General features: G+C 40.4%; 1 protein-coding gene across 1 annotated transcript in view; it reads right to left on the bottom strand.

Moving 5' to 3' along the window:
• Window positions 1-4721: 4721 nt before the first annotated feature.
• BASP1 (brain abundant membrane attached signal protein 1) overlaps window positions 4722-13895 on the bottom strand; it is a 67591-nt gene continuing 58417 nt past the window's right edge. Inside the window, exon 2 of the mRNA XM_063298764.1 lies at window positions 4722-6405. Coding sequence (XP_063154834.1) covers window positions 5677-6396 — 720 coding nt within the window. The 5' untranslated portion in view covers window positions 6397-6405 and the 3' untranslated portion in view covers window positions 4722-5676. The remainder of the gene's footprint in view (window positions 6406-13895) is intronic.

The following is a 13895-nucleotide window of genomic DNA, read 5'->3' as shown; positions in this document are numbered from 1 at the left end:
TTTTGAAATAAGATTTCAAAAAAAAAAAAAAAAAAACCAGAAGATATTATGTCTATGCAGACATTGAAGGGCTAATGGGGAAAGGAGGACTTGATTCCCAGAGATCCAGACTGCTTTGGACTGAAATTACCACAACTCACAAGGATTTCTTGCCTATATTTTCATTATTTTTCTGATCCAGAGGGCTTTTCTATTTGGGCTGGGCCATATTTGATGTATTAATTCTGTTTTTCACACTCTGGTGTGGCTAAGGCTGTTGGATGTCTTCTGCCGCTGTGCCAGTTGTGGGCAACACAGAGAGTTCAACATGTGGTGGGTATAGTCTTCCAAATTTTTAAACAAATCATTAGTTTTGTCATGAACTCTCACTTCTTGTTTAACATTTACATATTTTAAGGCAAATGCTATACTTTATTTGCTGGAGTAGATTGATAAGTAAATATTCTCTTTTTCCATTTTAAACAAATCTCTTCTACCTTTTCATGTTCTGGTCTTTGCCATAAAGTCTTTGGTCTTTGCCGTACAGTCACATCATGCTCTTTTAAGCAGAGCTGATATGTAGTGCCCTGATATAACTTAGTGCATTTCATGCCTTGCGTAATTTTTCCCGCTAAAGACCTGGAATGTCAAATTATCTCCTAGTCCTTGCTGTCTTTGACTCTATTTGTCCAGGCTTCATATACTTAGTCTCAAGTGGCATGGCATGTAGAAAGTTAGCTTTCTACCACACATAGCTGTTAGCTTGGATGAATGATAGGGACACAATAGCTAATAGGGATCTTACGATATCTGAGCTATGACATTTACTATCAGCTTTCCTGGTCATGCAAGGTTAGCCCAGTTGGCCAACAGTGAAGTCAGTGCTTGTAATTGGATGAATTCCAAGCCACCACTCTGCTGACCTGAGTACTGTAATTATAAGCTAGTCCCAAAGATTCTGTATGTTATTACATTATTAATATCCATTTCAGGCTGGGTTTAGGTCAGGTTTAAGGACAGAGAGGTTTTCCATAACTCTGGTTAATTATCTATCGTGGGAAAAATTGGGAGGCTGGCACTTTTGATTCTCTTATACCTATCATAATAACATTAACATAATTTATTTTTTGGCCTCATTCTAGGTCAAGAGTGGGCATCACTGATCAGCAGCAGGTCCTTTCTTGAAGCATTGGCTCAGGTCCTAGACACTGTTGACATTCCACAATTCTTGAGATTTTTCATACTGTCCATAATTACCAGGTGAGATGTACAAAATCCAGCTTTTTCTTATGTTTTAAAATCTACACTAAATTGTTGAGAAAGGTCATCTGGTGGTATGGAATTATATACCATTGAAATGCTAATTAGTATCAGTTTCCTGGAGAACATAAAGAATCAGGGATGCACTCACAGGGTAGAAGGGCAGGGAGTGAATCCAGAGTGTTGTGAATTATACCTGGGTACTCACTGGACTGGCTAATTGGGGAGATAACCATTTGGAACTGAATCACTCTATCATATGAAATAAGCTTGTTTTGGATTGCACCATAACTGTTCGCTTCTAAATAGTAACTGCAACCCAGAATGCTTTGTTAGTTTCAGCTGATTTGCCTTAGCTTTTGCAGTTAATGCAAAAAGATACCTGGCTTCTACCAGTTATACCCTCATAACATCTAGCAACTATGATGCAATCTCGGCGCAACCAACTTTAAAAATGATCCAGAACCTTCAGTAGGCATAGAATGCCAACAAGATAGGAAACATATCCCATCCATTCTGAAATGGATTACATTTTCAGAGGCCAGTAGAAACTGCTAATTGTGACATTTAAAGCCCTACACGGCCTGAACATTACCTCAGAAAACTGCCTTTCCTGTATGAGCCTTCAAGGGTTTCAATTTTGTTGACAAAGACTGTTGTAAGTGCTGTGTTTCTGAAAATCAGAACTAGCTTTTTCTGAGGGTAGGTCCTTGAAGAATGAAATGGGATTTTTAAAAGAGCTCTGTTCTTCACTGGTCTCATTTGGATGATAAATAAATATATCCTCATTTCACTAAAGATTTGCAATGTAAATAGAAGTGTGCTTCTACTGTTTTTGCCTTTATATTATGCTACTAATACATCCTATAATTTATTAAAAGATTAGGTGGGGACCACTGATGTTAAACTATGGAAGTATAGTTAACACATGAAAGGAAAGCATTTAATATATTTTATATACTTGTCTAAATGCCATTTAGCTGCAATCCTTATTTTATTTATCTCATTTATTAGAGCTATCATAATTGACTCCAGCAAAGGATCATTACCTTGTCATACTGCTGGAGCTTGAGCACCTCAATGACGCCATGAGCTAAACCGTGAAGGGCCACCCAAGACGGGAAGGTCATGACAGAGAGGTCAGACTAAATGCGATCCCTGGGGAAGGTAATGGCAACCCACCCCAGTATTCTTGCCGTGAAAACTAAATGGATCAGTACAACCAGAGATATGTCAATATACCATCAGAAGATGAGACTCCCAGGTCGGAAGATGGTCAAAATGCTACTGGGCAGGAACAAAGGATAAGAGGCTGAGTGAAGGAAGATAGATGCTTTTGAATTGTGGTGTTGGAGGAAAATTCTGAGAGTGCCTTGAACTGCAAGATCAAACCAGTCCATACTCCAGGAAATAAAGCCAGACTGCTCACTTGAGGGAATGATATTAAAGGCAAAACTGAAGCACTTTGGCCACATAATGAGAAGACAGGACACCCTAGAGAAGATGCTGATGCTATGGAGAGTGGAAGGCAAAAGGAAGAGGGGCTGACCAAGGGCAAGATGGATGGATGATATTCTAGAGGTGACGGACTTGACCCTGGGGAAGCTGGGGGTGGCGACAACTGACAGGAAGCTCTGGTGTGGGCTGGTCCATGAAGTCATAAGGAGTCGGAAGCGACTAGACAAATAAACAACAACAAAATCATATTTGGGGCACAAAACTCCAGACAACCATTAGATGATAGCAAAGAATTAGCACTGCTTGTATCTCCTTGTTACCACCTAGTGGCCCTCTGGAGTTTTGCAGCCCAGATATATTCATATATCTCTACATTTAAAGATGCTCCCTGAACACAGAATCAGAGTTGGAAGACCTCAGAGGCCACCTAGCCCAACCTCCTGCTGAGTGCATGATCCCATAAAGCAATTTGGACAAATGGTTATCTAGCCTGTTTAAAGACCTCCAGTTAGAGGGAACATACCACTTCATTAGGTCACCTGTTCCATGGGTTTTACCATCAGGCTAGATGGTATCTACTGTACTTGAATCTACTTCCCTATAGTTTCAATCCCTTGATTCTGGTCCTGCCTTCTGAGGCAACAGAGAACCAATCCCTTCTCTCTTCTATATGCCAACCCTTTAGATATCTGAAGTTTGTTCTCAAGTCATCCCTCAGACTTGTCTTCCACAGACCAGACATACCCAATTCCTTTAATCATTCCTCACAGGAGTTTAAGCCCCATCACCATCTTGGTAGTCTGAAGGCACCCACATTTTCTATGGGTGCATCACACTAAGTGATTTTTCCTCTAGTTCATAACATATCTGCACAGAGCATGAACCAGATTATACATAATTAATTTGCCCTTGTTATGCACAATGTCTTCTGAATTAGTGGTTCTTTTTTAATTTGATGCCCTCTATATGTGTTAGATTTTGACTCCCTTAATTCTTAGCTAACAAGGCTGATGGCTGAGAGAGTTAGAAGTCCACTGTATCTTCAGAACATTGACTTTGGAAAAGCTATAGACTGCAATGTCCAAATATAGGCAACTGAGACACAAAATTACATGCAAAGAATAGATGGACTAGCAAGTGGTGCTGCTGAGTCAGTATACTCACTGATAACAGCCACATTGCTCCCTCAAAGTGGATTAGAGCAGTACCTTTTGGTGGCCAGAACTGTAGCCCTGCTGCTTGAGCCACTGCAACACTAAAGAAATCAAATGTTTCAGAGTCCAAGTGTATGGGTAGTTTGCACTGCTCCACCCCATATGTCAGCACACAAACTAGTCACCACATATTCCTGCTTCTATAGAAAAGTTATTTACTTCTTAGTTGGTTTTATCTGTGCAATGGATCTGTGCATGGTATGGCTCATAAACAACTCCTAAGGCAGATCCTCCCATAATTTTGCTTTCTGACTGTACATGTGTTTTCTCTGATTCCCAACTGCCCCAGTCCATTTTCAATCTGTTTCTTTCCTGCTTTGCTTTGCCTTGATCTCAGTTTGCCTCTCTTCTCTTGATGACACATCTCAATCTGGTCAACATTCTGAACAAAAGCCTGCAAATGGGAAATCCCAATCTCTTTATGCTAAACTCTGATTTGGCAAACGAGCACAGGGCGTCCTTTCAGAGGAATGTACCAGAATTTCATAACCCAAAGAGAAGGGTCCATATTTGACTGCTGTGGCCACTAACAGTTTTACACTGCATGCTCTTTAGTTCACATAGTGAAGCTGTCAATGCATGATGGAACAAGGGTTTTGTTTTATTGCTGGCTTGTGGCAGAACCTGGTATCAATTTGAGCTGAGAAAGAGTGACTGGACAAATGGCACCCAGCTGGCTTCTCTCCCTAAGGGAGGACTAGAATCTGGGTCTCCCTGCTTCTAGTCCAGTACTTTAACCATTATACACACTGGCTCACTATTAGCAAGAAAAGTTAATCTAAATAAAATTGCAACCGCTAACACCTGAAATGTTTTTTAAATTATTTAACTTTTATTACTGTTGCACCATTTATACAATTACATATAATTTCAATGCATCCATTGTACATTTTGCTTTTTCTTTTGTTTATTTCCAATGAGAGGTGTATTGGTGTCTGTGACACAGAATGGAAGAGAAACTGGAACTGCAATGAACGCAGATTTTTTTTTTTCATTTTCACTGACCAATAAACAGAACTACAGGTGCACTCAACCACAGACATGCATTAAACTCGTCATGAGAAATCTAGGTAGGCTAAGTAGGATGAGAATGCTTTTTTAAACTATTTTTTAACTCCCAAAAATATTTGGGGAAGAAGAATTGCAGGATTGGCATTGAGAAAAAATGTGGACAGCTATGTGAGCTTCGTCTGAAAGTTGCCATTCATCCACTGCATAAAAAATACAAAATGATAAAGCCTGTAAATAAAATTTTAAAAGAACCCACAAGAAATACTGCTTTTATAAAGACTTGATTGGTGTGGCACTGGCCCAGAAGGCAGAATTAATTCTATCATTGCTCTCAATCCCTACTTGGGAAAAGGAAGGAAAAGCGAAGTGGAATGCATTTAGAGAAGGTCAGGAGGAAGAAGAAGAGAAGGGGCAGGAGAAGAGAAAGAGGCATGCTGCACTTTCAGACAATCTGGTTGTCTTCTTAATGAAATGCAGAGATTTTTGGAAAGTTGGCAGAAACTATATTAGATATTTCCCCCACAAAAATACTATTTAGATTACCCCATGTCAGCCATCCCCCCCATCCCCCTCAACTTAACGGGACACTTCTTGCTTGCTTGCTTGCTTGCTTGCTTGGTTTCTCTCTTGGGCAATACAGTTCAGCTACATAACAAGTTAGTAGAGCTGGGGAAAAAAAGATAATTAAAAAAAAAAAAGACACAGGTTGTTTTAAGTGGTTAATTTTGTTTTGTTTTGCAAGAGGCTGTCCAATTTAATCCTTCACTGCTATGGTTTGATCCGAATTTGCTGCTGGAGCTTCAGAGGGTTTCACTTCCTCTGGTGGGGCTGCAGGCTCTGAGGCCTTAGGAGTAGAACTAGGTGCTTCTGTGGTTGGCGGGGTCTCCTTGGAAGAAGGCGCAGCCTCGCTGCTGCTGCTGCTGGGTTTTGAGTCTGAAGCCTGGGCCACGTCGCTTTTAGTTTCTTGGACTGCAGGAGCCTCAGTCTTTTTGGCCTCCCCTTCCTCCTTGCCCTTGTCATCTCCTTTACTAGTAGCTGTGACCTCTGAAGGCTGGGAAGCTTTTGCATCACCACTGAGCTCTGAGGATTTAGGGGCGTCGCTGCTGGCTGGAGCGGCATCTGAGCTCGGCTCCTCCTTAGAGGTTTCGGTGCTCTTCGGAGGCTCTGCCTTTGTGTCGCCCAGAGCGTCCGGTTTCTCTGGCTCTGGCTTCTTCGGTTCTTCTGGGCTGACACCTTTCTCCCCTTCCTTCTCTTCTGTCTTGTTGGCAGCTACCTGGGCATCCTTGTCTCCCATCTCCTCTTTGTTATTCTCCTTCACTTCTGCAGTTTCCGTGGTGGTCTGCTGGCTTTGCTCATTCTCTTTTGGAGCCTCCCCTTCCTCAGCTGCTGTTCCCTCAGCCTTCTTGTCTTTGTCTTTGGTCTTTTCATCATTCACATTATAACCCTTCTTCTTCTTGCTCAGTTTGCCTCCCATGTTGGAGCTCTGGAAATGAGAAAAAGGAGAGGGTTATCTCCCAAAATAAGGTTACCAGTAAGGTGAACAGTAAATTACTTTGTTCTTCTCACATAATACGCAAGCAATACTAGAACAGAGAGAGAACAGTGGGCTGCATCCAGATTAAATTTCTCAATCATATTTTTGATCTCACTGAAATAAATGAAGTAAATTAGTCATGAATAATTCAATCCCATTTAATAAAGTAGTAGTAAAGCATGAACAAGACTGTTTCAGCCATGTTGCCCTCATCAGTGCAACCTGCTAAGCTATAAATCAAGTGGCTGGGCCCATCCATAAAGCTAAGTCCGAAGCACTTTTAGGCTTAGCAGGATGTGTGAACTCAGTCTGTATTTGAATGCAACCCAGCCATTTTATAACTGCAGACTAAAGCAATATTTTCAGTATACCTTCTACTGTACAAGCTGAGTTGCTAGTGGATTTTAATTTTGCCAGAAAGGAAAAATTATTAAATGCGATTACTAAAACATAATACCTCATAGAGTATATGCAGATCCCTGGGCCCCAAATGTTATAAATCTCCATTCTATAGGGATATATTGTCATGGCTTCCTTTAAAATTGTTTCTAGCTTAATCAGAGTCTCCATTAAAGATTTGTTTCTGGCCTTTGGCCATAATAAAATATATTCTGTTCCATTAAAGACTTCTTGCCCCACCTAGAATGGCAACTTTTAAGAATATCTGTAGATAGATCTACACTAGTCTTCTCCAATTTGTTCCTTTCTACAACTCTTAAATCTGGACAGCAGTAGTTTGAGAGGACTAGCTATCACACAACTATCTTCCTCTTTACAATAAACCTTGACTAATTACTTCAGAAATAAACATCAGTCAGGACCCCTGCCCTCTTCCAATGCCCTGATGTATACATTTCCTATGTGTCTTCTTTCATATACCATTCAAACCATTTCACCTTAATATAAGGAAGGAAAATTCCCCTGCAGTTATAAGGAAGAGCAATTGCTTACTTTTCTCTAAGTATAAACATACACAGTGACATTTGAATAGGAATAGGCAATCTTATCCCAAATCCTGAAAAAAAAAAAACCTGCTTAATTTATCTTCATTTAATTTTCCCCCAGCATTCCTACAGATGTTTACTTGAGTGAAATTTGCCATGGTTCCCAAATTGTATTCCAGGCAAACTAATTACATTCTCTTATTTCAGATGGACATCTTTCATCTGGAAAATACTGGATAATCTCCCAAGGTTTCATGAAATACATTTTATGAAGCTGTGGCCAAATGCCACGTGTACGTGCTCCTTCTCCCTTCTCTTGCTCCTTCAGGGTGCCAACTTCATCCTTAACCTCCCTGTAACACCAGAACGCGAAAACTCTGATGTGACGTTAGTTAACAAACCAGGAAAATAAGCTGGGGCACAGCAGGGAGAAGTAAGAGAATATGCTGTAGCTGTAAGCTTTGGATGGTTTTCTGAACGTAACTTCTGGACACATTAGTTCATGCATGTTTATTCTTTCCTATACTTCCTGTAATTTAGAAGAGGAACTTGTGGTTTTCACCTGCTCTGAAAAATTTGCTTAAGAGCTTGTATTTCCCCAGTGATTATGCGTCTATCCCTGTTTTAGGGAATAAAGATTTTCCAGTCACTTATACTGCACAAGCATTCATGACTGATAATATAGCTGCTTTAGTGAATTAAAATGGTAAGCGCCTGCTGTGAGATATTTTATATAATGCACTGAAATTAAAATGGATCCCACATCAACCCCCCCATCCAAAAAAAAGACTCAACCCACTTTGGTCAGGAGAACAGTCACTAACACCTAACAACATTAGTGCCACTCCATTTCATCCATGTAGGTCACTGTGAGTTTATTGCATAAAGAAAATAACATGTTCATGCCCATCCAGTCACGTTTCACTTCACAGCAGTTTTGCAAATCAGCAAGAGCAATGTATTAAACAAAAGTGAGAGTTATCTTTGCTTCTAGATAGTCAATCCCCAATTAAATTGCTATTTGTTTGTCTAGTAATGCCTAGATAACACAAACCAGCTTTTGTGCAATGTGCTTGTTCCCTCCCTTCCCTTCCTACCTACCAGCAAAATGCACATGATGATTTGGGAGTTGGGGGTGGAAATAAGGTAAATGTATATTTCATGAGAGCAGAGCACCAAAACCTAATCAGCATCTTAAGAGACATAGAGCTCTGGTTTCTCTCCCCAAAACAGGATGGTCAGTAGAAACAGGCAGACTGCATAGTGTCAGAAGAGACTTTGCAACCTGGCCATAAATTATACCATTATATTTGGATGCTGCTACTTTTTCCCAAGAATGAAGGGTAACCATGCATTGAACTGAGATTAAAAAAAAATCAGCCATGGCAGGATGCAGGTGAGAGGGGCACCAAATATCTAGGTTTTTTGAATGACTACTGGATTAGACAGGGTCAGTTTTGTCCTCACCCAAAATATGTTTCATTTCCAGCCCATTCATGTTTTTATTTCATCTATTGATTCTGCTAATTAGGTCAAATGAGCTCAAATGTCCTTCTTGTGCAATTGCCCACAAACTCAATGGTTCTAGCTGGGAAAATCCAAAGGTTGTATGTATAATGCATCTGAACAAAGGGGTGAGGGGGGGAAGAGACCTTATTAAGTCAGAAGTAGCAAATGGAATAACATGGCGGGGGCATGATTTCTGGCCACCAAAACTACTATAAAGCTGTAAGGACATTCACTTCCTTCTATATTTGAAAAGATGTATTTCCACTAAATCTGGATTGCAAATTTCCACTGAGAAATATCAAGAAGGTAGGCTAGACAGAGAAACTGAAAAAAAGAGTCCAGAAGAAGGCAGTGACAAATTCCATGCTGCTGCCAAAATGACGTGTCTGTGAAATCATCAGGAACCAAGCTAATTAGTATTACCTTTATACTCATTTATATGCTTCATTTCTCTTTGTAATTGTTTGTCCAAATTAACAATATTGTTAAATTTAATAATCTAATTGTTTAACATGAGACACATACATACATACTGTATATGTAAGACTAAAGGGTGGTCCCACACTTCCAGTTTACTCCAATGCAAGCAAAAGAAGCATACCATTGGGGGGGGGGAGAATGATGTCATCTTCAACCCACTCCCAGCCAACAGCTAATGCAACTTCTGCCTGATTTTTCGAGCTCTCTATTAAATGTAGTGCTTTTCATCTTGTGCTGGCTCAAGCTGTGGGCTCTGGTTTGCATGCTGCACCAATGCCTTGTAAGCCAACCACTCCACTCTGCTACTGCACCTATGGCATGAATGCTCTCCTCTTTTCAGTCCCCGATTGCTGCCCGACTTTTCTCTTACAAATTCACCAGTGGAAGGCTGAAAAGCTGGACTTTTGGGGTGTGGGAGAGGGAGCAAGTTATTTGATGGAACAGTGAAACAATGGACCGGCCTTAATTTTATTTAACAAGGTGAAATTAACACAAATGTTGCTCCTTTCCCTTCTAGTCCTAGTGACAGCAAACATGGCAGTAGTGCGGTATTTTCTTTCTTTCCTTTAAAACAAACAAACAGATCCAGGAGTGGTAAGGAAGCAGGGGAATCCATTAATCAAGCTGAGTAGATTTCAAGAACACCAAGCTATCACTGAGGCAGTAGCAGTCACAGACTTCAAAATGGCCAGTGTATACAGGCAATTGAAGCCCTGCTTCTTTTTATATGCATGCAGTGCATGTTCAACAGGGGTGGGGCTTTGATCTCCTAGTCAAACCCACCATGTTGAAGCCAGTGACTGTCACTGACTGAGGGCAGAGCAAAGGAAGGGGTTGAAATCCAGAAAGGGTTTCTTACACTGTCTTGATTTCCAGCTGGTTTACCCTTGGGAAACATATGGCTGAATGTTGCAACATGGAAAACCCCTGTTTTTGTTTAATATATAGAAATTAATATTAACAGTTATTTATTCATTTTCCCCTTTTTTTCTGCATATAGAATTAAATGGAATGTGTACCCAAGCCAAAAAGCAATTGAGAAGTGTGTCTTTGTTATGGGAAGATCAGAGAGAGAGTGAGGAGCATAACAGGAAGGGATGGGTATTCTGGGAAAAAAGATGGAGAGGTCTTGTTAACACCGTGATCACTGAAAAGAGGGGCTGATCCCCTTTCTCCCTTTAATGTTTGCAAACAGTTCTCCTATGGATTGAGGCTATCTCATTGAGCCTTTTAGTTTTAGTTTTCCCAAATGATTATTAGAAAAACTAGTAATAAAGGAAGATATGAAGATTTCACCATGGACTTGTTCCATAAAAATTTCCAAAAAATATGACAGTTATTCAGTTATGGAAATGCAATTTTTATTGGATTCCATGATTATGTATCTTTACTATGAATCTTATCAGTCGGTGAAACTGCAAAATGAATCTCAACTAACCAGCAATTGAGAGAGGCCCTATTTTCCCCCATTTAGGATAGCAAATGTAGTGAGGGCGGTGGGCAAGGCAGAAAAAGAAACTCCAGTTTGAGATTATCAGTTACCATGTATACTTGGGCAACTATCAGCTGGAGAAGGTGATGTTCCATGGCAAAATGGTATGAGGGAAGAGTTAAGCCCTTTCCACACTGCCACCATATCAGACTGAATTATTAGGAGTACCATGGCTGTATTATCCCCTTAAAATGCGAATTTTATCTGTCAATTATTGTAGTGAGGTTTTCAACAGATGTTGCATTACACTGTGTGCTAGGTGTTAAAGAAACACTATGCAGGGAAAAAATGGCTGCAGATCTTTTGAAAATACAAAATGCCAGCTCATATCAACTGAGATCTCTCTACAGCACTAATCACCCTATATGCATTCAATGAAGGGTACAGATTATATTTTAAGTGCCTTTTAATTTATTATTTTAAAATATATCCCATAATTTCCATTAAAAGATATTAAAAAATGAAAATTGCTTTTTTGTTTAGGCATTAGATCAGCCTTTCTCAACATTTTGACCCTGGAGGAACCCTTGAAATATTTTCCAGGCCTCAGGGAACCCCTGCACATTCAGGCTCAAATATAAAATTATATTCGTTTCATGTGTAGGCCTGTAAATATGCATTAACAGTGTTAATGCCCAACTTAAAATAAAGAATGAAACTTACCTCTTTAATGTGAAGTTGTCCAAATTTGAAATAATTTTTTAAATAAATCCTGATCTCCCAGGGAACCCCTAGTGACCTCTTGCAGAACCTTAGGGTTCCATGAAAACTGATTGAGAAACCCTGCATTAGATGCAGGAAGCCAACCACGGTAGCATTAACTGATTTATGAGATACATTAACCTTCAACACTTGTAACAATAGATACATAACAAACTAACCCAACATGTTCAACAGATGCTCTCCTTTCTGTAAGAGAACAATTACCATAATCCCCAGTCAGCAGTATTTTTGCCCATTCTGATGGGGGATTAGAAGACATGTAGTCTCCAGACCAGTGTTTCTCAACCTCAGCAACTTTAAGATGCGTGGACTTCAAGTCCCAGGATTCCCCAGCCAGCATGGGGAACAAGAAATTAGAAATGGCTATGCCAATCACTTTTCCTTATGACAAGTGCTATGAAAAACAAAATTCACAGCCAAACCTGTGTTTCAAAATTGTCTTCAAGCATTTAAGAATATGATCATCTAGCAAATGTTCTGCAATGCTACCATCTCCTCCACCACCACCAATTCACATCAATTCACACAAACCTGACAACATACAGTAGGTGCCCAGATACAAAGAAAGGAAGGTGTCTTCCATTTCTAATGATCTGGTAAAGGCAGCATTTTGGTAAAGGTACTGATCACTTTGTTAGCCACTCTTCTGGGGAGAATGATTACTTCAGGAGGCGGCTATTTTAATCAAGAGCATGGTATGAACATGGAAAGTTAAATCTGCCTCCTCCCCAGACCACAATCCTAATCTTGATTTAAGGGTTCTGGTGCTACTATTTAAAAATCATCAGATCTAAATGCCCTTTTCCTAGCCTCCACCTACTTCTTAACCACTTGGTAGCGAACGGCAAGAAAAACACTGCTGTTAAACAGCTGCAAGATTAAAAGAGAAGCGTGATTACACTCATACACTATTGAGTAAGCCTTTGGGAAACTCCCAGCTCCAACTCCTCACCACCAATTTTTCAATAAATTGCTGGCTGAAGTGGGATAGATAAACTTGCATAAGTATATAAAGAAAAGTAATTTGTTGAGCTGATTGGATGGTCACTCCCCCCACCTTGCCTTGTACCATCGTTGTGGTGGGAATGTCTATAAAATCACTGTTTGAAACATTCCTTTTAAACAAAGGGAGCTTATTCTGGAAATCCTGCTAAGAGCTACAATGATATCCCCATGGCAGCTTCTTCCACCATAGTGCTGCACTAGAGGACAAGAGGCAGCTCCTGCAACGCACTCCTACAAGTGGTTCCAGTTTAGGATTTAGGGTGGGACATGCCCATTCACTTAATGCATCAGCCAACTGGCACAACGGAACCGGAGCCTTCAAAGGATTCTTTGTAAGATTTTAGACCAGCTCCAGCAAGTCAGGGTTAGGTCAGGGTTTCTCAACCAGGGTTCCACAGGAGGTCACTAGGGATTCCCTGGGAGATCACAATATGTTCTAAAAATTATTTCAAATTCGGGCAACTTCACATTAAAGTTCACATTCATTCTTTATTTTTAGTTTAAGGACACTGTTAATGCATATATACAGGCCTACACATGAAATGAATATTATTTGTAACTTCTGGCCTATATTTGAGCCTGAATGTGCTCAAGGCCTGAAAAATATTTCAAGGGTTCCTCCAGGGTCAAAAGATTGAGAAAGGCTGGGCTAGGTGATGGCAGAAGAGCAGCTGCAGAGCAGGGACAGAGCAGGGACTGCATTCAGAGGAAAAAAATTGGTGGAGCCAAAAGCCACAGCCAGTGACTTCAGACATGCCTATCTGTGAAAGAACTGCTGAGGCTCTTGGCACTGCATTTTTCTGGACTTTGGACCAGTGTGCTGGAGAGGAAGGTTTGTTTTCTGCATTTTGATGTTTTGCCTGCACCCCTTCAAGTTCCTTGTGATGAGGTAAGGAGAACAGAGCACAGGACTGCCGGGGAAAATTATGTATCCTGCGAGTAAAACTGAGCGGTCATCAAAGCCTCATGGCCAGCTAGTATCCTGTATGAAACATGAAAGTTAAGAAACAGTTCCTTTCTTTTGGCAATTTCCTGACTTCCTTTTTTCTGCGTCTGGTTTCCCCTCACTTCTGGCTTGAGAGACCTACTCTTTTCACATATCCTTGACTCTCCCTATCACCACTTTTTCATTTATAGTCCTAATTTATCACAGAGGCTCCTTTCCACACACCAAGTCTTCCTCATTTTCCAATCTTTTCACTTATGATTCCTGCCTTCAGAGACAACATCAGCATGAAGCTTCAGCTTTGCAACATTCTAATTTCAGCAACTGCTGATACACAATG

Source organism: Candoia aspera, chromosome 3 (genome assembly GCF_035149785.1).
Source record: "Candoia aspera isolate rCanAsp1 chromosome 3, rCanAsp1.hap2, whole genome shotgun sequence".
Lineage (NCBI taxonomy): Eukaryota > Metazoa > Chordata > Lepidosauria > Squamata > Boidae > Candoia > Candoia aspera.
The sequence above is the reverse complement of the archived record's forward strand: the minus strand, read 5'-3'. Positions and strand labels throughout refer to the sequence as shown.